The sequence below is a fragment of the Pezoporus wallicus genome, unplaced genomic scaffold, assembly GCF_028554395.1.
Source record: "Pezoporus wallicus isolate ANWC-B61680 ecotype Strahan unplaced genomic scaffold, APGP_CSIRO_Pwel_v1 contig_13766, whole genome shotgun sequence".
In the NCBI taxonomy this organism is placed as follows: Eukaryota; Metazoa; Chordata; class Aves; order Psittaciformes; family Psittacidae; genus Pezoporus; species Pezoporus wallicus.
The window spans coordinates 1478380-1506165 of record NW_026635291.1 but is presented as its reverse complement, the minus strand read 5'-3'; the positions used below and the strand labels follow the sequence as shown (position 1 = coordinate 1506165).

The following is a 27786-nucleotide window of genomic DNA, read 5'->3' as shown; positions in this document are numbered from 1 at the left end:
CGGGGTGCAGGGATGGGGGACACGGGACTGTGCGGCACCAGGGCTGGGGGGACATCGGTACCCACAGGGACATGGGCACCCCTGCGGCCTGGTGAGGACTCCAAGCGGGGACGGCGCACTCTGGGGTGGGCAGCACCCGTTGGGTGGTGTTTGGGGCGCAGTTACACGTGCGCCCCACGGGCACTGGGGCACCCCACCTGCAGCACAGCGCCCTGGGCTGCTCTCATGGGCCGTGCCCGGGGCTCAACGCCCTGGTCCCCGCGGGCTGATGGAGCCCCCCCCCCCCCGGTGCACCCCATGCTGCGGTGAGGATCGGGCCCCGCCGGGTTGAGCCCCGCCACCGGAGGCGCGCCATTTCCAAAGCCCCGCCTCTTATGCGCAAGCCCCGCCCCTTACACACAGCACTAGCTGCTGACCGGAGCAGTAGAGCGGCGCGCGTGGGATGGCCCGGAAGCGCCATCGATGGCCTCAGCGCTCGGCTGAGGGGCTCGGCGCGCGGCCCGGCTGCCGGCGCATGCTCTGTGAGCGCCCGCGGGGGTTTCCGCGCGTGCGCGCTGCGCGGCGCTCCCTTTCTGCCCCTGCGCTGCAGCCGCCATGGCGCCTGTGGTGAGTGTCTGCGGCCCTGCGCCCGGCCCCGCGCCCGCCGAGAGCCCTGCTCCGGGCCGTCCCCACCGGCCCCGCGCCACGGGGTAGCGCCTGGAGCTGGGCCTGGGCCTGGGCCTCCGCCGAGCGCCGGCTTGCACCGCGGGGCCCTCCGTTCTCCCCGCTCCGCCATGGCCCGGGCCCGCTGCCACCAGCCCGGAGCTCGGCCCCTTCCCGTTGCCACTGCCCGGCCCCCCTGGCCCGTTTCCGTTGTCCGCAGCTTGGCTCCGAGCTCGGACCCGTTGATACCAACCCGGAGCTCGGCCTCACCCCGTTGCCCCCAGTGTGGCCCCCGGCCCGTTCCCGTTGTCCCTGATCCAGCCCCCGGCCCGTTCCTGTTTCCCCTGCTCTGGGCTTGTGGCCCCCTGCCCGTTCTCATTGTCCTTGGCCCATTTCCCTCTCTGTTCCCCATTGCCTTCTCCCATCCCTCACGGCTCTCGCTTTCCTCCGCTGCAGAAGAAGCCCGCAGCGAAAGGCGGCAAAAAAAAGAAGCAGGTGCTGAAGTTCACACTGGACTGCACCCACCCGGTGGAGGACGGCATCATGGACGCCGCCAACTTTGTGAGTGTGGGGCTCCGCTTCCATCGGTGCGCTGCCAGCGCGGCCCCCCCCAGCTCTCCTTCTGCCCCTTGCCACGGTGCAGCGTAAAAGCCTGTGCCACTGGGAAGCACCCGGCAGAGCAGGGGGGCTGGGGGTTCATGGTTGTGTTTAAACACTTTGTAGTTAAAATGCCAGCGCTTTCCCTACCTGCGGCACCGCAGCGCTGCTTGTCCCTTGTGGGGCCAGTGTTCCGTTACACTGTGGGGAATGGTGAGGCTGTTTCAGCCTGATTTCGTTCAAGCTGTGTCTGAGGTGCCCTTGGAGGATCCGAGCCCATCTGCTGCTTGACTGGCTCTTCCCTTGTTAGGCAGGAAACGTGTCCTTGTCCTGCTCATGTGGTGCATTCGGACTTGAGAACCTCATGATTTGAGTGGGGTGGCTGGGTTAGGTGTGGGGGGCACTGATGGGCTCGCAGCTTCCTGGCCTGTGGGAAAGCAGCTTTCTTCCACTTCCCCTGGGCATAACGTGGGTCTCTTCCCCAGCTCTAAGAAAAAGCTAAAGCTCGGGCATGAGGCAGCAGGGGAGGCCTTGTCTGGTGGGAGCTGGTTGGTCCTGGCTCAGTGGTGTGTGCCTCTTGCAGGAGCAGTTCCTGCAGGAAAGGATCAAGGTGAATGGCAAAGCAGGGAACCTGGGCGGGGGCGTGGTGACCATCGAGAGGAGCAAGAGCAAGATCACGGTCACGTCGGAGGTTCCCTTCTCAAAGAGGTGAGGCGACAGAGCTGCCCCGTGTCCTGCGGCTGCCAGTGTGGAGAGAGGAGCCTGACTAGCAGCAGGGCTTGTAGAGAAGAGGTTTCTTGGTGCAGGAGTCATGCCAGGCCTCCTCATTAAATGCTGTGTGATGCTCAGTGTGGTGACTGCTCTTTGAGGGGAAGAGACTGGCAGTGGTGCAGTGGAAAGATGAAGTTTGGGGTTCAGGTTGATCTGCAGCCGAGCTCTTCACTTCCATGTCAGTGCCCTCGCTGGGCTCCTGCCCTCCACCAGCTTCTCATAACTGCCATTCCTTTGGTTGGCCTTGGCACATGTGGTTTTTGCCACATCCATGGAGGCGCGGGGACATCTTGGCGCGGAGGGGCCGCGGGGCCGGTGCCGCCGCCCGCCATGCGGGGCCCGGCGCCCGGCCGGGAGCTGCCGGAGGACGCGGAGAACGAGGACGATGTCTCGGGTAGGCGGCGGCGGGGTTTGTCCGGTCCTTGCGCTTCCCCACTCCGGTTTAGCCCTGGCATCCCCGCGCCTCCCGAGCGGGCGGTGGTCGCGGCGTGTTCCGCTGCCAGGGCGGCTCCGGCCGCTGCGGCTTCCCCTCGCGGTGATGCGGGTGCTCCGTGGCGCCGGGTCCGGTCCAAAGCCGCTTCTCTGGAGGCACGGAGCTCCTTGCTGGAGCGCCGGGGGCATGGTTTGGAGCTGAGAAAGGGAGCAGAGACGTCTGCGAGCGCCCGCGGGTGTTGCTCATGTATAAGGGTAGAAATACTCAATAGAAGCATTGGTGTTGGCACTGCAGGCAGCCATGGGTGGCCGGGAATGGGCAGGCTGGGTTTGGAGGTGGTGAGAAGGTGGGAGCACACGTTGGAATAGGCACCTCTGCCCTGGCCAGGTGCCCATGGTGCTCCCTGAGCCTGGAGCCACAGCAGAGCGGTGTGTGACCATGGCCACACCTCCCACGTGAGGTCTTCCTCTGGTCCATTCACCTCCCGTTGCATCCACCTTAATGGGCTTGGAGACCTGAAAGGTAAAAGCCCAGCACTGGGGCAGCTCCTGGTGTGAGGGTCTCCAGGAGAGGCCGTGGAGCTCCATGTCATGGCCCCAAGCTGCTGTCCCAGTGGGAAGATGAACATGGTGTCCCCATGCGGTCCAGCCGCGTGAGCTGTCCCTTTTGTCCCCAGAAGAAGATGATGGGGTGCTGGAAGGACTGGAGGAGTTCTTTGCAGAAGAGCAAGTCGTGCAGAAGAAAAAGAAACCCAAGAAACTGAAGGATGGCAAAACTGCCAAAACCAAGCGGCGGAAGAAGGAGGTAACTCTGCAATGGGGAGATGCCCTGGCTGTGGGCTGGAGGCTGCTCCATGAGTGATGGTACCATCCATCCCTGTGTGTTGAGGCCCTCGGGCAGACACTGCAATGGCACCTCCTTGCTGTCACCTCTGGGGATGGGCAGTCAATCCTTCTGGCACACCCTGTGCTGATGCGGTGCCTGGGTCTGGTGTTTTGAGGAGGTGGGATGCAAACCACATCACTGAGGGTGCAGCTGAGGCAGGGACTGGAGGCTTCTGCAGAGTCTGGTGTTGGCCATCCTCATCCAGGGCATTTTGCAAGGAAGGCGGTGTTGGGGTTTCTTGGATGTGGAATGGTTGTTGGGTCTTCCATGGGAAAACAAAGCTGAGGTGGTGTGTCCTGGAGGATCCTTCCTGAGGCTGTGCAGGGTTCGCCCTCTGGTTCTAAGGTTGGGATCAGTGTGGTCCCAGAGCAGGGCTGGCTGCTGCTCTGCTGAGTTAGTGTTGGGAGGGAGGTCCCTCAGCCCTTTTCCTTCCTTGTGATGCTGAGCTTGGGGAGAAGTCCCTCCTCACACAACAAGAGGTGCCCCCACCCTTCCCTTACCAAAGCAGGGCTCAGCGATGCTGATCTCCAGCCACTTCCCAAGGGACCTGTGGAAACATTGATTGGATGAGGCAGTGCCTTGAGGTGCTTTTGCCACTGTCATTCTGCCTGCATGGCGTTACCTGCAACCGCTTCCAGGACTCCTGGCCCCGAGGAAGCTTTTTTCCCTTGGTGGCCATGGTGATGGGCGATGATGTTCTCTTTCTGCAGAGAGCACACAAAGCTGGCTCAGGCCCTCTGCCTCCCTGTGCTGCGTCCATCGTTGGATGCATTTTTCTATGCTGCTTTTCTGCAAGGGGGGGAATAAAATACCCCCCCCCCCGGTAATTTCCCCTCTGTTCATTTTCTGGCAGTGCCAGCCTTCCTGAGCCCTGCAGCCTGTGCAGCTCATGCAGTCTAACTGCTGCCTTATTGGGGTGGGGAGGAGCCAGCAGGCTGAACATTGAGTGTGCTTTAATTGCCTTTTGTGGGCAGCGTTAACTGACTGTGGAGACTGTGCCCTTGTCCAGCAAAGCCAGTGGGAAGCAGTTAGGAGGCACCCAGGCTGCTGTTTGGACAAGGAGATGAAAGGTTGGGGGACCTCGAGTGAGGCTTCCTTTTCCTAAGCGACTCCTCAGGAGGTTTGTGGGGTCAGTGGCCTTGCCCCGCGCTAGAGGAGGGTGGGAGTGAGGTACGAGCTGCGATGCGGTGCCAGTGCCTGCACCACGATGGGCTGGTCCCTGTGTTCCCATGCGGCGTGGCCACTGGAGCGAGGGGCAGGAGTGGGAATTCCTCTGCGCCGGCGGCAGTGGGACTCGCTGGGTTTGCAGTGACGCTGGCGGGAACCGGTGCTGAAACCCCAGTGAATCCTGTGTGAAGCCGCGGTTTGAACCTCGGCGTGGGGAGATGAGGGAGCGGAAGGGGGGATTTCAGCCCGTACTGCAGCAGTTACCATGGCAACCAATTACCCTGCCAAATTACAACCGTGCCGAGCCCGGGGCTCGGGCTGTGCCCACCCCGGGGGTGCGGGCGGCCGGGGCTGTCCGCGGTGCTGAGCGGGCGCTGTCCATGGTCCTGCCCCGGCTCTGTCGCTGTCTGAGCGCGGTCCCTCCTGCCTGCGGGCAGCAGAAGCACCCACCAGGCTTCCAGCATCTTCTCACCTTCCTGCTGGGGCTGCTGTGGCCGAGTCTCACTGGAGACGGGAGATGCCCCATGGCCTCCTTTCAACTTGCTCTGCTTTAGCACCCATTGCCAGCCTCTCCGTGCATCCACCAAAGCTCTTTGGCTCATGTGGCAGCTGGAATCCTCCTGTGGTCACACAGCTCTGCTGCAGCACGGAGTGTCCAGCTGCGAGGGAAAGCAAAACAGCAACAAAGCAAAACCTGAGCACCACGTCTGTCTGTGAGCTTAGAGATTACACGTGAGCAAAGAGACCTTCTCTTCCTGGCCTTCAGTTTCTCACCCTTTCACACTGCACTTGAAGTCTGCAACCTTATTCACATAAAACTATAAGCAAACACAGGACAGAACATTATATGTTACCTGTGCTATATCAATCAGAAGTGTTGCTAAAGTGTTGCCTACCTGACTATTTAGGATCTTTTAGCAGATTTGATTTAGTACATTGCTATTTTTAACACACATATCCTCTTCCTTGGCCTGCTCTCCTCTGGTTTTCTGTTCATACGGCTACTGAACAGAGCAGTACGGGGACCCTGTGATATTGCAGTGACTGGGCACTTCCAGAGGAGCATGTTACAGTGTGGAGGCAGAGCTGGCATCCAGCGGCATGGCTGTGACTCAGCATTGCTTTTCTTGTCCCCCTCAGTGAACAAGTCTTGAGGCAAAAGCATAAAGGCTCCATTCCCATGTACCTTGGCTTAGATGAGCTTTTCCACAACACAGTTCTATCTGTGTGGCATGACTGTCTCTTCTTGTTCCCGGTGCTTCCTTAAGGCATGGCTTGCCTGGTGTGAGCAGATGTGTTTATAGTGCTCCCAGTATGGAGAGTGGGAATGTGGCTCTGTTTGCAGGTGGGGACCTGGGGCAGAGGATGAGGCTTCACACAATTGCCCTGGAGAAATGGTTCCAGATGATCTAAGGTTTTCCTTCTGCCTGTGTCTCCCATGGGCAGGTGCTTCTTCTTGTTCCCGAATCTGATTTTTGTGCTGGTTTGCCCCGTGTAATGGTGGGGTTATTTGAGGGAGCAGTGGCTTTGGCTGGTGACAGCACTTGCTTTGTGCTAGTTGGGGGGGGGGGTGTTGGAAGAGAGTGGAGGGGGGGACAGGGCCTGCTCTTTCTCCAGTGTCACTTTCCTTTTTAGGGGAGCAATGATGAAATGTCAGACAATGAAGAGGAGATTGAGGAGAAATCTGAGAGTGAAGGGAGTGATTATTCCCCCAACAAAAAGAAGAAGAAAAAACTGAAGGACAAGAAGGAGAAAAAGCCAAAACGGAAGAAGAAAGATGAAGAGGAAGATGATGAGGATGGAAGTCTAAAGGTACCTTCCCCCCAGGCTGGTACTGAGTGTGAGACCTCAGGGTGCAGCCAGATCCCTGTGGGTTACCTGGCTCAGAGCCCAGCCATGTCTTCTGTCCAGTCTCCTTGTGCTGGTGGATAAGTTCTCTTCGCATAAAGCATGGCCCTGGTGTGTTTGCCCTGGGTTTGGCAAGTTGTGAAATCCCAGAAACAAATCCCTGTGTGTGACTGACTGGGGAGAGCGTTTGTCACAGCATGTGACAGACCCGGCCTCGTGTCGCTCATCTGCAGAGCTGCGGGCGTTTAGTTAATGATCTTCTCTAAATCTGCAGGAGCCCAAGAGCTCAGCTCAGCTGATGGAAGAATGGGGCCTCGACGACGTAGATTACATCTTCTCAGAAGATGATTACCATACCCTGACTAACTACAAGGCTTTCAGCCAGTTCCTCAGGTAGGGAACCATAGGTCTGGATGGGGCCTCATGTGTCCCAGCTGAGGCTTGGGTGTTGCTCAGCCAAGCGGGTGAGGTTCTGAGGTCAGCTCTGCACTACAAGCTCCATGTTGCTTCTCCCCATCTGACTTGGTCCTCAGGGTCCCATTTTAGTTGCAGGATTGACTGGAAAACAGCTGAAATATTTGTCTCTCCCTCTCTCCAAACCCCTTTTGTTGTGTGTGCCTGTTTGAAAAGTTTAATGAGCATCATTAAACCTGAGCATCAGTGATGGATTTGTGTGGGGACAGTGAGCTGTTCAAACCACCACAGGTATTCTGGGGTCTCTGAAGAAGCTGAGGTGTGCCTCCTTTTGTGTATGTGCTGTGATTTCCGCTGCTCCTGATGGGCCACATCAACATGCTCGATGGACATGCCTGGTTCTTGGGCTGCAGCACCAGCACACAACAAACAGGAGCGGACACGCACAGAGCATTTCTGTTACCGCATGGTTCTCCCCCTGCCCTCCAGGCCTCTGATCGCCAAGAAGAACCCCAAGATCCCCATGTCCAAGATGATGACGGTGCTGGGTGCCAAGTGGCGAGAGTTCAGCGCCAACAACCCGTTCAAGGGCAGCTCAGCAGCCGCGGCGGCCGCGGCCATTGCTGCAGCTGTGGAGACCGTCACCGTGGCCCCGCCGCTCCCTGCCAGCCCCCCACCAGCCTTGCCCCCCGTCATCAGGAAGGCAAAGACCAAGGAGGGCAAGGGTAGGTGCCAGCCGTGGAGGGCGGGTTGGGGTGGGGGTGATGTGGAGGTTTGCAGGGTACCAAATGAGTCTTCTGCTTCTCCAGGTCCAGGTGTGAAGAAGAAAATCAAGGGCTCCAAAGATGGAAAGAAAAAGGGGAAGGGGAAAAAGATGGCAGGCTTGAAATTCCGGTTTGGAGGACTCCCCAGCAAAAGGAAAAAGGGCTCCTCTGTAAGTGTGCGGGGTCCCCGGGGTGGGGATGTGCCAGGGAAATGCCAGGACAAGCCTTGCTCTAGAAGCTTCCCTTGCATAGGGGTGTCGCAGCACCTTTGTTCAAGCCTTTGGCAGGGAGCTGTGTCCAGGCTCAGGTCTGTAAAGATGCTGAGTCTGGGCACAATTTCTGCTAAACCCAATCACCACATTTACTTCCAGTGGTGAGGTTGGTGGTGCCACCACTTCAGACCTGGTTTGCAAGAGGATTCTTCAGGGCTTGCACTCCAGCTGAACCCTCTGTCAGAGGGAATTATCATATGCTTTAATTACATGAGTGAAGCTGCCCTTGGGCAGCATTGCCATCCCACAGCACAGCCCAGGGCTGCCAGAGCTTCCAAGTGAGAGCACAGCAGCAGCCGGTGCTGCAGTTTGGGTGCTGTGCTCCTGTCAGCACACCACTGCCGGGTGTGTTTTAAATAGCAGAGCTTTTTAAGGAATAAATCTCACAAATAATTATTGACTAGGGGTGGGACTCTTGTAGGTCTTGATAATGCTATTGATCAAAAGCCCATTAGCTCATCGTTATTGGAGATCACTGGCTCTATAGCTGCATTTCATGTAACACAATCTGTCTGTAAGTCATTTTGTGCGTCAGAGGCTGAAGCGAGAGGAGCGATGAGAGGCAGCCACTTGCTGCTGCAGGTGTTCAGTCACCCAGCATGGAAAGTTCATCCTGTCTCTGGGTACACTCTTGATCAGTGCATTTGCCTTTCTGAGAGCTACAAAGAGCTGGGCTTGCTCCTGCAGCTGGAGCACTACGTACCCGATTAGCAGTGTGCACATCAGGGATTTGCATGCCTAAGTCTCCAGAATAAGAACCCAGGTGTGTTGTTGTGTTCTGATGCTGTTGGATGCTGGGCCTGCCTAACAACTCCCACACTAGAAGGAAGTTCAAGCGTGAATCCCCTTGTGCACATGCACAAACAGGCTGACACAAGCTGAAATGAGTGTTGGGAGAGGGACAGAAGTTCTACCCCGACTGTGCAAGGCTGGGAGTAGCGATTGTCCCCCCCATGCCTGTTTTGGGTGTCTGCACCCAGCACAATGTGGTTGCAGCAGAGAGCTCTTGCAGCACAACAGTGCTGGGAGATGCTGAGCCTTACCCAGCGTGCCTGACTGGCTGCGCCGTGTGAGTGGGGATGGTGGGCTGCAGGAAACCCAGAGCCCACCTCTTGTCAGGGGGGCTGAGCAGGCACTTGGCACATTGATTTATGTATTTTAAATGTGCTCTGAGTGAGTGCACCTTGATGCTGTGACCTGCATGAGCTGTCCCTGTGCTGTGCCTTTGGGCTGTAGAGATAGTCCAGACCTCCATTTACTGACTGCCTGCCTGGGATCTGACAGAGGAGCTTTCCCTGCTTCTTAATGCCTCATGGACCATTCCCATGAGCCCAGCCTGTTGGGGTGGCACCCACCCTGCCACCACCCTGCTGCTCTGGCAGGTCTATTCCTGAGGAAGAGAGGGTGCCCCAAGGAGCTGGGCCACTGCTCAGTGATCCCATGGGGTTTATGTGGGTGCTGGGTTTGTTGGGCTGTGGAGCGGTGTTCCTGGGATGCACTTGGGCTGCCCGTGCTTTGGTTTCTCCCTCTACAGAGTGAAGAGGAGGAACGGGAGGAATCCGACTTCGACAGTGCCAGCATCAACAGCTCCTCAGTGCGCTCCGAGTGCTCGGCGGGCCTGGGGAAGAAAGGGAAGAGGAGGAGAAAGAAAAAGAGGAGTAGGCCATCCTTTGTACTCTGTTCTTTCTGTTTGGGCTTCCCTCTTCAGCTGGTGCTTTCCTGGCCTCTGCAGCCCTGGGCTGCGTCTGGCACTGGCTCGGTGTGCTTGCGCTTGTCTCTGTGTGCTTTGTATGAGGCGCTTCCCTGGTGTCAGTGGGCTTGTGCCTGCCAGGAGGCAGTGAGCGGATCCTGCCATGGGGTGCTGGCCCTCCCTGCAGTGCTGGTGGTGGCGGAGCTGCCTGGTGGCAGGGCTTTTCCATTGATCCAGTTGGCTTTCCCTCTGGAAAGGATCTGCTGCCCTGTCCTGTCTCGCTGCCTGCTCACAGCTTAGCCCCCTGCCTGCGCTCTGGGCACCAGGGCTGCCTCACAGGCAGCGGGTACCTACCTGCACATGTGACCCCACCAGGATTTGTTCTCTAGCAGGGATTTATAGGGCTTCCAGGGAAGTGATCTTCTGAGGAGCAGCCCCTGGAGGGACATGGCCTGTGGCAAGCTCCCGGTGGAGCAGGATGGACTGTGGGTGAAGAAACAATCAGTCAGGGGACTTCTTGTCTGTGTGAGATGTGCAGCTGGGCAGGAGGCTTTGGTGGATCTGTGGTGTTGATGTAGGAATAGGGAGGCACGTGAACAGTGGTGGAAAGCATCTGTAGGGTCTCACAGTGGCTGTGTGGCCATGTTTGTGTCCGTCTTCCTTCCTCCCTTCCCTTGGGAAGGCTGTGGGTGCATTCTGTGCCCTGGCACCTCCATCCCTGTGCTGCTGTTGAGAGCAGCTCCCCTGTGCTGTGCTGCTCCGAGCCCTGCTCCAAGTGCCGCCGGGCCCGGTGCTGCTCTTCCTGGCTCCCCACGGAGGACGTGCTGCCTTTCTGCCTTGCGTCCTTGTTCGGGATGAGATGCTTCGGATCCAGGCGCGTCCTGGGGCCTCTTAGCTTTGCCGATGGGTTTTTCTTTCTGAGAAGTGGAAAGGCAGCTTCTGAGCTGGTGGACGGTGAGCGTGTGATGCTGGCCAGGGTCCCCCTCAGGTGGTGAGGCCGGGCTGGCTCTGTGTTTCATATGAAGAGCATTGCTGCTTCTCCTTCTGGCTCGTTGCCCTTGTGCCGGAGCCCGGCAGCTCCCGCTGCGTGTCGCTGGAGTGGAAGGTTGGAGGTCAGTGCTGGGAGTTTGTGGCAGAGCCGGCATTAAGATGAGCTTTGGTGGCACTGCAAGGCCTTGTTCCCCCCTTTTGCCGTCCGTGCTGAGTTGAGAGAGCTCCTGCCTCTGGCAGTGAGCCCCAAGGAAGGGCAGAGTAGTCCCGGGAGAGGAGTTGTCCTCCTCGGCCGTGTCACCCGTGCATGGTGCGTTTGCAGTTGGTGGCGCTGGTGCCTGGGGAGGTTTCTCTGACTGGCCTCCCTTGCAACCTCTCCAGGTTCTGGCATTCTCCATTGAGAGCCTGAAGGAACCAAAGGATGATACAGTGTGGAGAGAGAAAGAGAGACAGAGGTGAGATGATGCTGTGTGCAAAGATGAACTGTGGTGCTGAGGGACAGAGAGGTAGGGGGATGTAACAGGAGGGGTCCGAGGCGAAGCGCTTTCCTTATTTCCTTGCCTGTATCGTAGAGGAGCAAGTGTCCCATTCCCTCTGGGATAAAAGCAGCTCCCGATCCCTCTGACCGTGTGCCTGTCCTTGCTTGCAGTGGAAGAAGGGGACGGCTATGAGACAGACCACCAGGACTACTGCGAGGTGTGCCAGCAGGGAGGGGAGATCATCCTGTGTGACACGTGTCCCCGTGCCTACCACCTCGTGTGCCTGGATCCTGAGCTGGAGAAGGCCCCCGAGGGCAAGTGGAGCTGCCCCCATTGTGTGAGTGGGGTCGGGCCCATGGGAGGGGGCGGGCAGGTTGTGGGAGCCCTCAGCGTTACACTGGTTGTGCTCCCCCCAGGAGAAGGAGGGCATCCAGTGGGAGCCAAAGGAGGAGGAGGAGGAGGAAGAGGAAGGCGGTGAGGAGGAGGAGGATGACCACATGGAGTTCTGCCGGGTGTGCAAGGATGGAGGGGAGCTGCTGTGCTGCGATACCTGCCCGTCCTCCTACCACCTGCACTGCCTGAACCCGCCGCTGCCGGAGATACCAAACGGGGAATGGCTCTGCCCGCGCTGCACAGTGAGTGTCACAGCGTTCCTGCCCCATCCCTGCTCCCGCACCCACCCAGCCACCACTGCCCCTTGCACCAGCGACTCACCTCAAACTGTGCTCTTGGCCCTTTGCTTTCTCTATCCCCAGTGCCCTCCCTTGAAGGGCAAAGTCCAACGCATCCTGCACTGGGCCTGGAAGGAGCCACCGGCTGTGCCGCTGCCGCCCGTGCTGCCCAATCCGGGCACGGAGCTGCCTCTGCCCGTGCCGAAGGTGCTGGGGGGGATCCCGGAGCGCGAGTTCTTTGTGAAGTGGGCAGGACTCTCCTATTGGCACTGCTCCTGGGTCAAGGAGCTGCAGGTGAGAGCGTTGGTGTCATCGTGGTGCCCCTGCCCTGCTCGCTGCCCTGGGGGCTGAGCGCGGCTCCCTCCTCCTGCAGCTGGAGCTGTACCACACCGTGATGTACCGCAACTACCAACGGAAGAACGACATGGACGAGCCGCCGGCCTTCGACTATGGCTCTGGGGACGAGGACAGCCAGAGGGAGAAGAGGAAGAACAAGGACCCCCATTACGCCAAGATGGAGGAGCGGTTCTACCGCTACGGCATCAAGCCCGAGTGGATGATGATCCACCGCATCCTGAACCACAGGTGAGGGGCTGTGTGCGGGGGGACATGTGGATGGGCCATGGGGAGGTGTGTGCTAGGGTGCCAGAGCCCCTCATAGTGCTGGCACTCGGTGGTGCTGTTGCAAGCCAGGAGGGGGACCACAACGGTGAGTGCCTACAGTTGCGCAGATGACGCTTGGAGCAGCGCGTTTGTCCTCTCTGCGGGTGTCTCTTCGTTCTCAGCACTCACGCTGATGGTTTGCATGGTTCGCTGGGCCTTTGGGACTGCCTCCTGCAGGGTTTCTGTTCTCCCGTGGGCCTGGGGGGGTTCAGATTGTCCTTGGCCAAAGCCAAAAGCTCAGGCTGGTGGAATTTCAGCTGCTGGTGCGTTTTGAGGTCTCTGTTGCCTCAGAGGTTTGTTCCCAAGGCAAAGCCAAGGCCAGAAGTGGATGAGTGCCTGCCTATTTTCACTTCTGCTATGTTGCACGTTACAAAATACAGTGACTTATCCCAAAGGGGGACGCACGGAGTTGTTCCACTCTTGCCAGGTCATTGAGTCCCTGTTACAGCTCAATCACTCCGTAGCTTTCTGCTGCAGCCCAGTGATGGGCTTGGCTTCCATCGGTTGTGCCCTGTGGGTGCTGCTGCTCCCTGACACTGCTTTGGACCACAGCCTGATTCCGTGTCGGTGATTTGTTCCTCTCAGGAACCACGCAGCTCCTCCGCACTCCCATCAAGGATGAGGGATTTGGGTACAGCACTTACCAGAAAGGAGCATTATTCCCACTTCTCCCCCCGGTAGTGCTCAGGATAAAGGAGCTTGAGCAGGTGCCTGACTCCCTTATGGAGCCTTGACATTTGCATTTCTTTTCTGTGGAAGGAATTTCCTGCATGTGAAATGTGCCGTGCAGATGGTTTGGTTTTCCACGGAGCAGCTAGAGACTCCTTTTTTTTGTTGGAGTTCTCCATTTCAAGTGGCAACTTGAAATTTCAAGTGGCTCCAAGGCAGCTTGGCAGAGAATAAATAAAGCTGCTGGGTAATGTTCATGTGAGCTTTGCATTGTCTGCTCAGCACTCAAAGGCTTTTTTCCCTGTGGGCATATAGTCAGGCTCGGCGGTGTGTTTATTCACGAAGCAAAACTTCACATAGCAGTGAATGCTGCAGGAGGAAGAGGGTGAGCGCTGGCATCCATCCAGTCCTGGTAAAGCCGGAACATGGGGTTGGTCAGCGGAAGGGATGAGCAGCCTTTAAAGCTCAGCAGTTAACACCTGCAGCAGATTAACAGGCGTGTCTGATGGAAAGGTGGATACTTGCTTCATGTTTTCCTGCCTGTGCTTGGATGCCAAGGTCTGCAGGTGGAGGCAGAGGAGTTCTGTGGCAGCAGGCTGCGGATAGCTGCTTCCCGGGGCTCTCAGTTCACTGATGAACTTCCCGTGCCCTGTGTTACAGCTTCGATAAAAAGGGAGATGTCCATTACCTGATCAAGTGGAAGGACCTGCCCTACGACCAGTGCACGTGGGAGATCGACGAGATCGACATCCCCTACTATGAGAACCTCAAACACCTCTACTGGAACCACAGGTACCGGGGTGGATCCACAGCCCGGGTGAGCTGGGCAGAGCCAGGACAGCCTGTGAGGGGTGAGGGATGGTTTGGGACGTGCTGGCATCGCTCACAGGGCCCCCTCTGCAGGGGCCGAGTGCTTTTGGGAAGCCAGTCCTCCTGGAAGGCATTTCCAGGGCTGCTCTTCTCCAGCCTGTGCTCCCCATGGTCTCTCTGCACTTGAGAGCAGCTCCAAGGTGCTGCTGCCTCTCTGTTTTGGGGGGAAGCCACAGTAATCTGATGCAATTGCTGTTCTTCATTTTGGATGATGTTGCGAGGGGAAGAACTAGATGCCATGTGTGCCTGTGCTAGCTGGGCCAGGACAGCTCCTGTGGGGAGAGGGGCAGTGGAGTTTGAGGCATTTCTATCCCTGTGTTTGGGAGCTGGGAGAGGAAACCTGCCTGCCTCTTCCCGTTGCAGGGAGCTGATGCTGGGGGAGGACACGCGCCCTCTGAAGAAGCTGAACAAGAAAGGGAAAAAGCTGAAAGAGGAGAAGCTGGAAAAGCCTCCAGAAACACCTCTCGTGGATGTGAGTGAGAATGGCAAGGGGCAACACAATGGCATGGGAGAGGGAGGTCAGCCTGGGCCCTGTCCTGTTATGTTGGTCTCCTCTAGTTCCTGGTTTCTTTCATCCAAAGCTCTGGGGTAGCTTTGCTATGAGGAGCCCGAGGGCTGTGCTGTGCTGGGACCATATCTGTGTCTCTTCTGGGGCTGGTGGGTGACACAAGGCTGAAGAGGGATGTGCCTGGCCACTGAGAAAGGAATGGGAGCTGGTTCTCACTGCTCTGTGGTGTGTCTTGTCCTTTCCAGCCTACGATGAAGTTCGACAAGCAGCCGTGGTACATCGACAGCACGGGCGGCACGCTCCATCCTTACCAGCTGGAAGGGCTGAACTGGCTGAGGTTTTCTTGGGCCCAAGGGACAGATACAATCCTGGCTGATGAGATGGGGCTGGGGAAGACCGTGCAGACTATTGTGTTCTTGTACTCCCTGTATAAGGAGGTGAGTGGAGCATCAAATGGGTCCCCAAGGAGGCCGAGAGCTGCTTTGTATGGGGAGAGAACAGCTTGGACTTTGTGTTCCCGAGCAGGGCCACTCGAAAGGGCCATATCTGGTCAGTGCCCCTCTCTCCACCATCATCAACTGGGAGCGTGAGTTTGAGATGTGGGCACCCGACTTCTATGTTGTGACTTACACGGGGGACAAGGAAAGCCGGTCGGTCATCCGGGAGAATGAGTTTTCCTTCGAAGACAATGCCATCCGCAGTGGGAAGAAGGTCTTCAGAATGAAGGTGGGAGCCAAGTCTGTGCCCTACCCAGCAGCTTTGGCCAGCAGTAAGAAGGGGACGGAGTGGAATTAGACCCAGAGAGGGAGGCTGGTTAGGTCCTGACCCAGCCCTTTCCCAAAGAGGGAAGCTGGTGCTCTTTACACATGCAGGAGATTTGTGATGAGCTGTAAAGATTCTGCCAGACCCTTATTTGTGCCTGTAGTGCCCTGCTCGGTTCTAATATTCAGATGGGTGTTGATTTTCTGCTGGCACAGCTCGTGCCTTGACCTGTTTCTCCTTGGATCCCATGCAGTGAAGGTGGAGGCTGTCCCATTCCCTCCTCCCTTATCCTGGCTTTTCTCTCCCTCTGCTCCTCCAGAAGGAAGCACAGATCAAGTTCCATGTCCTGCTCACCTCCTATGAGCTGATCACTATTGACCAGGCGGTGCTGGGCTCTATAGAGTGGGCCTGCCTGGTGGTGGATGAAGCACACAGGCTGAAGAACAACCAGTCCAAAGTAGGTAACGGGCATTTGGAGCTGCCTTTTGATGGATTTGCTCCCTTTAACATCCCCTGGCATTAAATATCCTTTAGCTGAGAAGGGACAGCAGCCTGGGTGTCTGTCTGACGGGGCTTTGATGGGCTGTCATGGAAGGGAATTGACCCTTCTCCTTCCTTTCCCTGGGGTTAAGGCAGCCTCCAGCCCCTGGGGCCATCACACAGTCCCCAGTGCAGGAGGCAGATGGGGTGATCAGGGACATTCAGGATTGCTGCCTGTGCTCTCCGGGGATGGCCTGGAGGAGGACATGGGAGCTGTGGTGTGCCTCCCTGTGTCAGAGGGCACTGCTGAGTCTCCATGTGCACAGTCTGCAGAGTCCCCACATGAGCAACCAGCTCCTCAGAGCTCCTTCACCTCCTTTCTTTTCCCAGTTCTTCAGAGTATTAAACAGCTACAAGATCGATTACAAACTGCTGCTCACCGGGACCCCGCTGCAGAACAACTTGGAAGAGCTGTTCCATCTGCTTAATTTCCTGACTCCCGAGAGGTTTAAGTGAGTTGCTTTAGTTCCCTGCTCCAAAGAGGGTGGGTGGTGAGACCCCATCTCCTGTTGGGGTTACTCAGCAGAGGTTTCCCAGGACTCCTGTTTGGGAAAGAGAAGCTGGATCCCATTCCTGATGTGCCAGTGCTCCCAACCTGCACTGAAGCTGCACACGCATTTAATGTGACCCCAAAGTTAATCCTGTGGACTTCTGCTTTTGGGTCCTATTGGTGACTATTGCCTTGTCATCAGTCAGGAGCTTTGTGGGTGAGGAGCTAAACCCTGCCTTTTCTTCCCTTTCTGGGCAGGCAGAGGTGCTTTGGGGAACTTATCAGACCTCACGTTAGTGCACTTAGTGTGACTTCGCCCTCGGCCAGCAGCACAGCTCCTTGGTTTGGCTTTTGCCCTGCTTGGATACAGTCACAGGAGTGTTGTTCTTTGCCATGAGAGCTCTGCCCTTGTTTCTAAGTCCTAATGAGATGTCTGTGCTCTCCCGTGTCCCGTTATCGCTCAGCACTGTGGTTCTGGCTGCTTTCACAGTAACCTGGAGGGCTTCCTGGAGGAGTTTGCAGACATCTCCAAGGAGGACCAGATCAAAAAGCTCCACGACCTGCTGGGTCCCCACATGCTGCGGCGCCTCAAGGCAGACGTGTTCAAGAACATGCCGGCCAAGACGGAGCTCATCGTGAGAGTGGAGCTGAGCCAGATGCAGAAGTGAGTAACCCCAGTGCAGCTCTTGGGGGGCTGCTGAATGGAATGAAGGTGCTGCGAGGGCTGGAGCAGCTCTGCTCTGGAGCCAGGCTGAGAGAGCTGGGCTGGGGCAGCCTGGAGAAGAGAAGGCTCCTGAAGGGGAGACCTGAGAGCAGCTCCAGTGCCTGAAGGGGCTGCAGGGAATCCCTGAGAAGCTGTGGCTGCCCCATCCCTGGCAGTGCTCAAGGCCAGGTTGGACACAGGGGCTTGGAGCAAGCTGCTCCAGTAGGTTTTAGCTTGGAGCTGCCCTGTTTATGGCAGTCCCAGGCCTGGCTGGGTTACAGGGATGTCCCTCCCCTCCCTGTTCCTGCAGGAAGTACTACAAATTCATCCTGACGAGGAATTTTGAAGCCCTGAATTCTAAGGGCGGTGGGAACCAGGTCTCACTGCTCAACATCATGATGGACCTGAAGAAGTGCTGTAATCACCCCTACCTCTTCCCTGTGGCGGCGGTGGTACGTCAGCTCTGCGCGCACCGTGGATGTGGTTCTGAGCATTGTGTTGGGGGCTGTGTCCATCATCTTGCTTTGGTTAATGGTGTGGGTCTGCGAGCCCAGGATTTTGCCTTTGGAATGCACATGAATTTCTCTGCGGGTTGTCCTTGGAGAGGCTGACCAGGATGCCTTTTAGGAAGCCCCGGTTCTGCCCAATGGATCCTACGACGGGAATTCTTTGGTCAAATCTTCTGGCAAACTGATGCTGCTCCAGAAGATGCTGAAGAAGTTACGGGATGGGGGTCACAGAGTCCTGATCTTCTCCCAGGTGAGCGTAGGGAAAGAGTAACCATAAATATATTTTTAAAGGGTTTTTCTTGTTCTGTATGAGGATTTGGAGTGGATGGAGGTAGTGGGAAGAGCTGGTGGCAACAGTGATGTTTCAAACCCCTGTCACCTATGGATCAAGAGGAGATAACAGTAACAGCGCTGCCTTTGGGGGAGGGCAGTTCAGACCTAATTCCCTCCTGCTGGCAAAGCTGCTTGTAAAGGATGAGACACGAGTGTGCTCTGTGGGCAGCTTCCTGTTGGCCGTACTCTGGTGGTGGTGGTGCCGCCGTCACCTTGGCCTCTGGGCTGCTGGGGGTGGCAGGGAGCCAGGCCACGTGGAGCCGCTCATGCCAGGGTCTCCTTGCCCTGCAGATGACGAAGATGCTGGACCTGCTGGAGGATTTCCTGGAGTACGAAGGCTACAAGTACGAGCGGATCGACGGGGGCATCACCGGCGGCCTGCGTCAGGAGGCCATAGACAGGTTTAATGGTACTTGTGCTTCTGCCTGTCTGAGGGGAGGACGTGGGGTGCGTTCACAGCCTGTGGGGAAGCCGTGGGGTCACTCCTTGCCTTGCCTCACCAATGGTTCCATCCCCAAAGCACAGTTCTGCACCTTGCCACGCACGCCGCGCTCCTTCCTGTCTCACCCGTTGCCCCCTGTGGGTTTGTCTTTCTCAGCTCCTGGTGCTCAGCAGTTCTGCTTTCTCCTCTCTACCCGCGCCGGTGGTCTGGGCATAAACCTTGCTACGGCCGACACAGTCATTATTTATGATTCTGACTGGAATCCCCACAATGACATCCAGGTTTCTGACTTTTCCTTTTCCTTCCCATACAGTGAGTACCTCTGGGGCTCTGCTCTGTTCGCAGGGCAGGCGGTCTCTTCCCTTGAGAGCTCTCTTTGGGGGGGCATGTTTCTGCTCAGCAGCCCCAGTCTTGCACCCATGTCGTGGGCTGGCACTAAAGCCGGCTCTCTTCCAAGGGCTTCTTGCTTTCTCCTGCTGGTTATTCCCAACCAGGTGCCCCCTCTTTGTTTGGGGAGCTTCCACTTGTGTTTCCCAAAGCCTGGGGCAGACCCTGGCTAAGGACTACATGTCAGCAGGAGTCATGGGAATGTCCACAAGTCATGGGAAAGCAAAGAGCAGTGTGTATCCCTGCTTTGCCCTCACATGCAGCCCGGCGGGGTGGGACCTGCGGCCCCTCAGCAGCTCCATGCTCTACCCGCAGGCGTTCAGCCGCGCTCACCGCATCGGGCAGAACAAGAAGGTGATGATCTACCGCTTCGTGACCAGAGCCTCCGTTGAGGAGCGCATCACGCAGGTGGCCAAGAGGAAGATGATGCTCACCCACCTGGTTGTCCGCCCGGGGCTTGGCTCCAAGTCGGGCTCCATGACCAAGCAGGAGCTGGACGACATCCTCAAGTTTGGGACAGAAGAGCTCTTCAAGGATGACGTGGAAGGTGAGGTCGGGAAGGAGTGGGGACACTGTGCACGGGGCAGGGCCTGGGGCTCACTCTCTGACCCCGCAGGCATGGTGTCGCAGGGACAGCGCATCGCCATGCCGGATGCTGTCCCCCCTTTCTCCGACACGCTGTCAGCCAAAGGGGGTGCAGTGACTCCTGGCATGAAGAAGAAGCACGGTGGCACCCCACCAGGTCTGTAGCCCCCCGTGTTTGGGTGACCCATCCCCTCCTTGGCCCGTACCTGAGCTGTCTCCACCCAGTGATCCGAGCATTGCTTTGCTCTCCAGGTGACAATAAGGATGTGGATGACAGCAGCGTGATCCACTACGACGATGCTGCCATCTCGAAGCTGCTGGACCGAAATCAGGATGCAACTGATGACACAGAGCTGCAGAACATGAACGAGTATCTCAGCTCCTTTAAAGTGGCCCAGTATGTTGTGAGAGAAGAGGACGGTGTGGTAATGTGACTAGTATCATGTCTTACAATCGCACCTCTTTGTACATCCCTCTGTGTTCCGTTCCCTTTCCCTCCCTGTGAGCGTTCCGGCGTGGGGCAGGGCTCCTCCTGCTCTGCCTGTGACTGCTGTTGATTGTTCCAGACCCGGGGTCCTGGGGCTGATGGGGCCACCGCAGTGAGGAAGCACAGTTGTCTTGGTCCTGTGGCACCCATGGTGCAAGCCAGGCTCTGTCCCTGTTGGCACATGGGGCTGCTTATGTACTGTGCTGCTGTCGGTTGTTTTCCTGCCTTGTTTCCTTCATCTGCTGTGGGAGCTGGTGGCAGGCTGATGCTTGGGGAGGTCTCTGCAGATGCATGGTTTCTCCCTTGGAGTGTGAACACTGCAGGGTGGGATGGGTGGCAGTTTGGAGGAACTCTTTCTGGCTGGGAGCTTCTCCCAGCCCTTCGAGAGCCTGGCACTGAGGTCAGTCCCTTTGGGCAAAGCCAAATTCCAGGCAGGGGCTTGGAGCCTTTCCCCTTCTTTCCCTGGAGTGCTCTTAGAGGATGGGGCAGCGGGGTGATGCTGCAGGTCTGTGGCTGCCCCATCTCAAGCCTCTTGGCTCTTGCTTTGCAGGAGGAGGTGGAACGTGAGATCATCAAGCAAGAGGAGAACGTGGACCCTGACTACTGGGAGAAACTGCTGCGGCACCACTATGAGCAGCAGCAGGAGGATCTGGCCAGGAACCTGGGGAAAGGGAAGAGAATCCGCAAGCAGGTCAACTACAACGACACCTCGCAGGAGGACCAAGGTACGGCCACTGCTCTGCTCCGGGTGCCCAAGGGACTTATTGGCTGAGTTGATGTTGCCTCGGGGTGTCCCTCCCAGGCAGGGGCCTGCTGCCTGGGGCCACCTCCTACCCTGTCTTCCCTTGGCATCCGCAGAGTGGCAGGACGAGCTCTCTGACAACCAGTCAGAGTATTCCATCGGCTCCGAGGATGAGGATGAAGACTTCGAAGACAGGCCAGAAGGTCAGAGTGAGTTAATGCATTTGGTAGTCCATGGGGTTTTGCCCTGCGGGAAGCCACTGGCACCTGGGTGCAGCAGAAACTCCGGGTTGGAGGGGATGCTGTGCTTCTGGGCCTCCATAGAGGGGGAGGTGTCCCCATGTGCTGCCAGGTGAGGACATTCCCATGGCAGGGAAGGCGATGGGCTGTTTCCTTTGCTGGCTGCTGCAGGACCATGGGCTGGTCCTTATGTGGAACGATGAGGAGCACTGGAGGCCCGTGGGGTGGGTGGACGGGACTGGAAGCTTTGGGATTGGAGTGGATGCAGGAAGTTTGGCCGTGCTTCCTTGCTGCCTGGGCTTGTCCGTCACTGGGGCTGCTTGGCTGTAGGTGGCAGGAGACAATCCCGGAGACAGCTGAAGAGTGACCGGGACAAGCCTCTCCCTCCTTTGCTGGCAAGAGTTGGGGGCAACATCGAGGTGAGTGTTGGCCTCAACCAGAGCATGACCAGCACAGTCATGGGGCTGCCCTGGAGTGCCTCTGGCACATTAGTCCCGGTCCAGCCTTTCTGTAGCAGCCATGAGGCTCTGAGGTGCCGCGTGCCGCCGAGGCCACACTGTGATCCCGGTGATGCCTCTGCCCCTGCAGGTTCTTGGCTTCAACGCCCGCCAGCGCAAGGCTTTCCTGAACGCCATCATGCGCTGGGGGATGCCGCCCCAGGACGCCTTCAACTCCCACTGGCTGGTGCGGGACCTGCGGGGGAAGAGCGAGAAGGAGTTCAGGTACCGGAGAGCCCGGGCGGGCGGAGGGAGCTGTGTCCTGCCTCTGGCTCTTGTCCTGCCGTGTCGCCGGCTCTGCCGCGAGCCCCAGCCTGGGCTCAGGTTCCCTTCCCTTCCGCAGGGCGTACGTCTCCCTCTTCATGCGGCATCTGTGTGAGCCCGGGGCGGACGGTGCCGAAACCTTTGCGGATGGCGTTCCCAGGGAAGGGCTGTCCCGCCAGCACGTGCTCACTCGGATCGGGGTCATGTCACTAGTAAGGAAGAAGGTGGGTGAGGAGGGTTTGAAGTGTGCTGGTTCAGGTACTACTGGAGACCTGCGGGGTTCATGGGCTGCTGAAAGCCGCTCCCCAGGGATCCCATACTGAGTGTCCAGGCTTGGAGCACATCCGGTTTGGTCAGTGTGCAGGGGTGATGCAAACTGCATTTCAAACCTGCTGCTCCCCCCCTGCGAGGCTGCAGCATCAGCGGGTGTTTAATGGTCTGGCTGGCAAAACAGGAATCACGCTGGGGACCTGCTGGGGTGTGAAGTGTCCCTGGTGGCAGCGATGCTGCTGCTCCATCGGTTGCGATGTCCCTGCTGGGTTTGACTCGATGGTGTGTGTCTGCCCCAGGTCCAGGAGTTCGAGCACGTCAATGGCAAATACAGCACGCCAGATCTGATTCTCGATGGCCCGGACAGCAAGAAGTCCAGTGAGATTGTGTCTTCAGATCCCAACACCCCCATCCCGGCCAGCCCAGCGCACACGGGACCCATCTCCCTCACTGGTAGATGTGTCTGTGGGGCTTCTGGGGGGTTGTGGCTTCGGGTTGGCTTGGGAAGGGGGGTGGATGAGGCAGAGCCCTCTGCGGCCTGTTCAGGATCATCCTCACTTTGCTGTTGCTGCAGACAAAATAGAAACACAGCTCGGGTTCCAGGAGGAAAGGGAGCAAGTGGAGCAGAAGAGCAGGAAGGTGTCTGAGAGCCAGGTGGGGTGGCTTCCTTCAGCATTTACCCTGTCGTGGTCTATGGGGAAGGTCAGAGCTCCCCAGGGAGGGGGCAAGGCTGGGCTGACCTGGGTGGGTGCTTGATGTTAAGGTGCCTGTGAGTGCTGAGAAGGTGGAAGGTGAAGAGCACCCAGAAAGCTGCGACAGCAATGAGAAACCAAGGGATGAAAAGCAAGAGGAGAGTGAAAGGGCTGCGCCTTCTCCTGAGCTCCTGGTGAAAGGTGAGTGTCTAGGGCTAGGATGGAGGAATCTCCTCTTAGCCATAGCCTGGGCTTCTAGTACTGATCTGTGCTGGAGCAGTTTCTGAACACACAGACAATAAAATCACCCTGCCCTAAAGGGTGAGTTCCCAGAAACGTGTTTTCCACATTGAGCTTTCCTCATAGTCCTGTTCCCTTCTGCAGATGAGGGGATTCAAGAGAAGGAGAAGCCTTTGGAGAAGCTGGAGTTAAACAACAGCCCAGGGAAAGGGGAGGACAAAGAAGTCAAAGCAGGTGAGGTGCGAGGAGGCTTTGGGGCAAGAAGTGGCTTTTCTAACAGTGATGTTAGCGAGGAGCTCCTGGGGGAAGGGAGGACCCTAGCTGGTTTTTCAGTGGGGTACGATCAGACAGCACCACTTCTTGTGTTTGCCCAGCAGAGGACCCCAAGGCGGAGGAGAAGGAGCAAGGTGAGGCTCAGCAGAACGGTGACAAAGAGGAAGAGGAGGACAGGAAGAAGGATGACAGAAACGTGAACTTCCGATTCATGTTCAACATCGCTGACGGTGGCTTTACAGGTGGGAGCAGGGGGGTCAGGAAGGCCAAAGAGATGTGAAGGGGCTGCAGTGGGACGATGCTGGCTCCGCAGCTCGATGTCCCCCCGGGCAATGCCATTGCTCTCCCTGCCTGCAGCACGGTGCAGCCCCACTGCCTGACCCTGCTGTCCTGCTTCCGCAGAGCTGCACACGCTGTGGCAGAACGAGGAGAGAGCTGCCATCTCCTCCGGCAAGATCTACGACATCTGGCACCGCCGGCACGACTACTGGCTCTTGGCAGGAATCGTCACGTACCCTTTGACGTGGTGGGGCCGTGCCTCCTGCTGACGGGTGGCAGTGAGGGCAGGGGGTCTCCACGGGGTTCAGGGAGGAGCAGGGAGGTGTTTGGTGCTGAGGTGGGCATGCTGTTCGCTGGCCAGTTCTCCCCTTGACGCTCCCTCGGCACCAGTCACGGCTATGCCCGCTGGCAGGACATCCAGAACGACCCGCGCTACGTGATCCTGAATGAGCCCTTCAAGTCAGAGATACACAAGGGGAACTACCTGGAGATGAAGAACAAGTTCCTTGCCCGGCGGTTCAAGGCGAGTTGCAGGTCCAGGGCTGGTGAGTCCTTACCAATGGGGGGGACCAGAGCGGTGCCGCAGAGCCATGGGGAGCCCATCGGTGCCGGCTGGGACCAGGCTTTGCCAGGGGCTCGTGGTTGCCAAAGCAGAGCTGAGTTTGGTCCTGGGGAGCTCATGGGCACCGGGGTGCATGGGCTGGGGATGGCTGCCATGGGCTCCTCTCTGTGAATGGGCCAGTGCTGTGCCCCAGTGATGCTGTGGAATGCTGCCCACATCCCTGTCGGGGATGCTCAGTGTCTGAACGGGATGAGCAAACATAAGGGCTAAGCCTGTTCCCCCAGCAGTTCTTGGGAGCAAGGCCAGTTGGAGCACATAAGGGCAGAGGCAGCCTAGAGCCCGTGGGGCAGCACTGATTTACGTCGGAGCGGGGTCTGAGCCTGAATCTTCCCCTCCTGTGCCTCCCAGTTGCTGGAGCAGGCCCTGGTGATCGAGGAGCAGCTGCGGAGGGCAGCGTACCTCAACATGACCCAAGACCCCAGTCACCCGGCCATGGCCCTGAACGCCCGTCTGGCTGAAGTGGAGTGCCTTGCCGAGAGCCACCAGCACCTCTCTAAAGAGTCCCTGGCTGGGAACAAGCCCGCCAACGCCGTCCTGCACAAGGGTGGGTGCGGGCAGAGCAGGGTGGGAAGGGAAATCCAGGCGGGAGGTTGTCCCCATCTGCTGGAGCTCGCTGGGACGCGGGGTGTCTGTGTCTGGGGGGTGCCCCCGTGGCCTGATCCTGGCTCGCTGTGCTCGCAGTGCTGAACCAGCTCGAGGAGCTGCTGAGCGACATGAAGGCCGACGTCACGCGCCTGCCCTCCATGCTGTCCCGCATCCCGCCCGTGGCCGCCCGCCTGCAGATGTCGGAGCGGAGCATCCTGAGCCGCCTGGCCACGCGCGGCGGGGAGCCCCCCGTGCAGCAGGTCTGTGGGGATGGGCACGGGCTGGAGCCCCTCGCTTTGGGGCCAGGCCCGCAGGTCAGCGTCCCTCCTCCCTCTTTGCCTCCACAGGGCTCCTTCGGCTCATCCCAGATCTACAACAGCAGCTTTGGGCCGAATTTCCGAGGTCCCGGGCCGGGCGGGATTGTCAACTACAGCCAGATGCCTCTGGGGCCGTATGTGACCGGTAGGTCGGGGGTTTGAGCAGATGCTCCCTGGCAGAGGAATCCGGGGGGGGATTTGAGGACCAGGAGCATCGCTGAAGGCTGCTGGGTGAGCAGGCTGGTTCCCCTTCTCTCCGCAGATATTTAGGTGTTCCCACGATTTTGCCCCCAGCTCCCGTTTCCAGCTGAGGTAAGATGTGCTCCTGCTCCGTGTTCCATTCACCAGGGTCTGTGGGATGCAGGAGAAGCTGTGGCTGCCCCATCCCTGGCAGTGTTCAAGGCCAGGTTGGACACAGGGGCTTGGAGCGAGCTGCTCTAGTGGAAGGGGTCTGTGCCCGTGGCAGGGGTTGGGACTGGATGGTTTTAAGGTCCCTTGCAACCCAAATCATTCTATGATCCTATGACATGTGCAGACACATGATGGGGTAGGGGCTGTACTGGTGCCCCCTCATGCTGGTGTCTGAGTGCAGCCTCAAGTGGGTACCAGCACTGGAGGCAGGATCAGGATCCTCTTGGAAGCCCTTGGGCCGGCTGCTGCTGCCCAAGGGGGGTCCCACACTCCCCCTGCCCCTTGTTCAGCACCGGGGAGGGGGGGATCCGGACCCACCTGATGGGCACCTCTCCCTCCCCTCTCCTTGCAGCAGCCCCGGAGGAAGGGCAGGGGAAGGCGGCGTTGGCTGCGTGAGGATGAGCTGCTGCCGGGTGCTCCCGCTTCAAGTGTGCTTCAAGCGCTGTGCCCCCCCGTGCGGCCGGGACCGGGCTTCATTTCGTGTACATTCTTTTGCACTTTCTTATGGAAGACTTGAAGAGTTTGTCTGGGCAGGGCGGGCTGAGCCAGGGGAGCCGGTGCCACCGGGTTTGGTGGCGCGTGTATGTGAGAGGGGAGGCTGGATAGCCCGTGGGACAGGCCACAGGCTGAGGCACCCATCCGAGCTGGCTCCGGCTCCCAGGATTCCCCATCAGGTCCATTTCTACGTCCTCGTGTGTTTGAGCAAGTGCATGCCTGCTGCCAGCCCCGTGGCTGGAGCCCAACCAGCCCGGTGAGAGCGTTGGTGCGTCCGTGGGGAGGCCCAGCACCAGGGTCCACGTGTGCCAAGTTTGGGGCGTGTGGATGGAGGTGCCACGGGTGGAAGGGAGGAGGTGGCTGGCATTGGGATGGAGCCAGCCCTGAGTGGGGTGACACCGGTGCCCGAGGCTGGCGGCAGCTGTGAGCGATGCCCCCGCGTTCCCTTCGTGCTCCGTGTGTCCTGGTTTCTGTTCTCTGTGTTTTAATAAATCCCTTGGGAAGGACGAAGCGGGAGCCTCATGGGGGCGAGCGGTTGGGGGGGGGATAACGGGGATCCCGCCGTGGGGGTGAGGGGGGTCCAGATGCGATCCCAGCCCCTGCATCATCCTGCACACACGTGTGTGCACACATGTACGTGTGCAGGGTCCATGGGCAGCCAATGGAGCTGTCCTCTCCCAGCTCTGGCTCTTCCACGTGTGTTTTCTGCATGGACACATATGGACAACATAAATGTGTGTGTGTGTGTATGTGTCGATCTACATTGATAGCACGGTTTAGATATGAACAGGTATCGATGTGTAGGTATAGCTAAAGGTGTAGATATGCAGGTACAGCTATAGGTAGAGGTGTATGTATGCACACATTGTGTATTTTTATACATGTGTGTATATAATGTGATTTTAGTACCTGTGTGTTCAGGTGTCTGTATATGCTTATGTATATGGGTAAGTCAATGTATGAGGTGTGTATATAGGTATGGGTAGAAAGGCATATATACATGTAGCTATGGATGTATAAACCTGTCTTTACATTGGTGTACATACACATAACTGTATCTGTGTATATATATACACATATTTTTGTAAATTATATGTGTATATGCACATATATACACGTGTAGATATATCTGTATGGATATACAGGTGTATCGATCTGTGTATATGCACAGACACACATCTGTATTTGCAATTTTTATATATTTATACATAAGAGTAGATATAAATACAGGTAAAGGTGTATAGTGTGGCCACACATATACAGTGCAAGATGTGTGTATACAGATATATGTACCTGTAACTTCATACATATATGTATGAGCATATATATGTTTATATATGCATACAAACATCTATGTAGTTATATATATGAAGGGCTGTAGGTATAGATACAGAGCAAGCAACACATCTAAGGGGGGGATGTGCATGCGTGTGTGTGTGTCTGTGGACACAGACCCCCAAACACGTGTTTTAATGTCTGACTTGTGTGTGTGTACACATAACCCCCTGTATTTCTATACATGCACACGCACACCTTTAGGGTAAGCATATCAACACACCCAGCCCTATAAGCCCTAAATTACAAATATGATTATGTCCATGTATATGTAGTCATGTTTCTATATAGAGGTGTAGAAATAAGAAGATAGTACATATCTAGCTATTGCTATAGATGTATGTGCACATGCAGCTGTATATACACACATTTCCTTATTTATCTGTTATTTCGGTATCTGTGTGCATATATATCCATACAAATCAATATATTCACAGGGATATGTACACATCTCTCTATATGGATATATACATACAGCTGTAGAGATCGATATGTCTGTATATACATGAAGACACGTCTGCATTTGTATGTTGGTATATGTGTTATATATGTGATTTCCACAGATGTGTGCATCTACCCTTGCATACATCTATGTCTACGTGTGAATGGGCATAGAGGCCTGTATAAAGACTGGTGTAACTATAGGGATGTAGGTAGAGATCACTGCACCTCTGAGTGCGCACACACGTGTAATCATAGCCACGTGTGCACATCCATCTGTGTGAATGCGGCTGCGGGTACCGCAGCGGTGCTGCACCTTCACACGTGTACCTGTGCACACACTGTGCAGACGCATGCGTGTCCCTGCATGTATACATGTGCCTGGGGACCCACATGCTCGCACACTTCCCCACCCAGCCCTGTGCTCACCGGGGCACCCTGGCTCGCTCACCGGGTGCCTATGCCCATGGGGGAACCCATCATCCCCCCTCCGACCCCTGTCCCGGGAGGAGC

At 57.4% G+C, this 27786-nt stretch overlaps 2 protein-coding genes across 8 annotated transcripts; both read left to right on the top strand.

The window, feature by feature from the left end:
* Positions 1-474: 474 nt before the first annotated feature.
* RPL22 (ribosomal protein L22) lies at positions 475-1969 on the top strand. Its single transcript, XM_057418428.1, has 3 exons — positions 475-606; positions 1099-1203; positions 1823-1969. Exons 1-3 carry the CDS (start codon positions 595-597, stop codon positions 1949-1951), a joined length of 246 nt encoding a protein of 81 aa, XP_057274411.1. The 5' UTR covers positions 475-594; the 3' UTR covers positions 1952-1969.
* A 326-nt stretch (positions 1970-2295) lies between these two features.
* Positions 2296-25565, top strand: CHD5 (chromodomain helicase DNA binding protein 5). Of its 7 annotated transcripts, none has more exons than XM_057418384.1 (42): positions 2296-2404; positions 3123-3247; positions 6131-6307; positions 6618-6736; positions 7247-7482; positions 7567-7691; positions 9328-9451; positions 11123-11289; positions 11369-11587; positions 11708-11917; positions 11997-12208; positions 13616-13747; positions 14189-14297; positions 14579-14770; positions 14859-15059; positions 15415-15552; positions 15966-16087; positions 16616-16789; positions 17139-17280; positions 17456-17587; positions 17962-18079; positions 18269-18393; positions 18815-19046; positions 19116-19241; positions 19337-19509; positions 20122-20296; positions 20430-20522; positions 20883-20971; positions 21141-21274; positions 21393-21537; positions 21883-22036; positions 22158-22237; positions 22347-22476; positions 22660-22749; positions 22893-23030; positions 23191-23299; positions 23458-23590; positions 24038-24233; positions 24371-24534; positions 24622-24736; positions 24854-24903; positions 25355-25565. In XM_057418384.1, the coding sequence occupies exons 1-41, from the start codon at positions 2341-2343 to the stop codon at positions 24859-24861; spliced, it is 5847 nt and encodes a 1948-aa protein (XP_057274367.1). In that variant the 5' UTR covers positions 2296-2340; the 3' UTR covers positions 24862-24903; positions 25355-25565. The 7 variants fall into 7 exon arrangements, 6 of the variants coding, with proteins under 6 accessions (XP_057274367.1, XP_057274375.1, XP_057274386.1 ...); XM_057418392.1 differs by having other exon boundaries at positions 3120-3247; positions 15418-15552; XM_057418403.1 differs by having other exon boundaries at positions 3120-3247; positions 20430-20516.
* The last annotated feature ends 2221 nt before the right edge of the window (positions 25566-27786 follow it).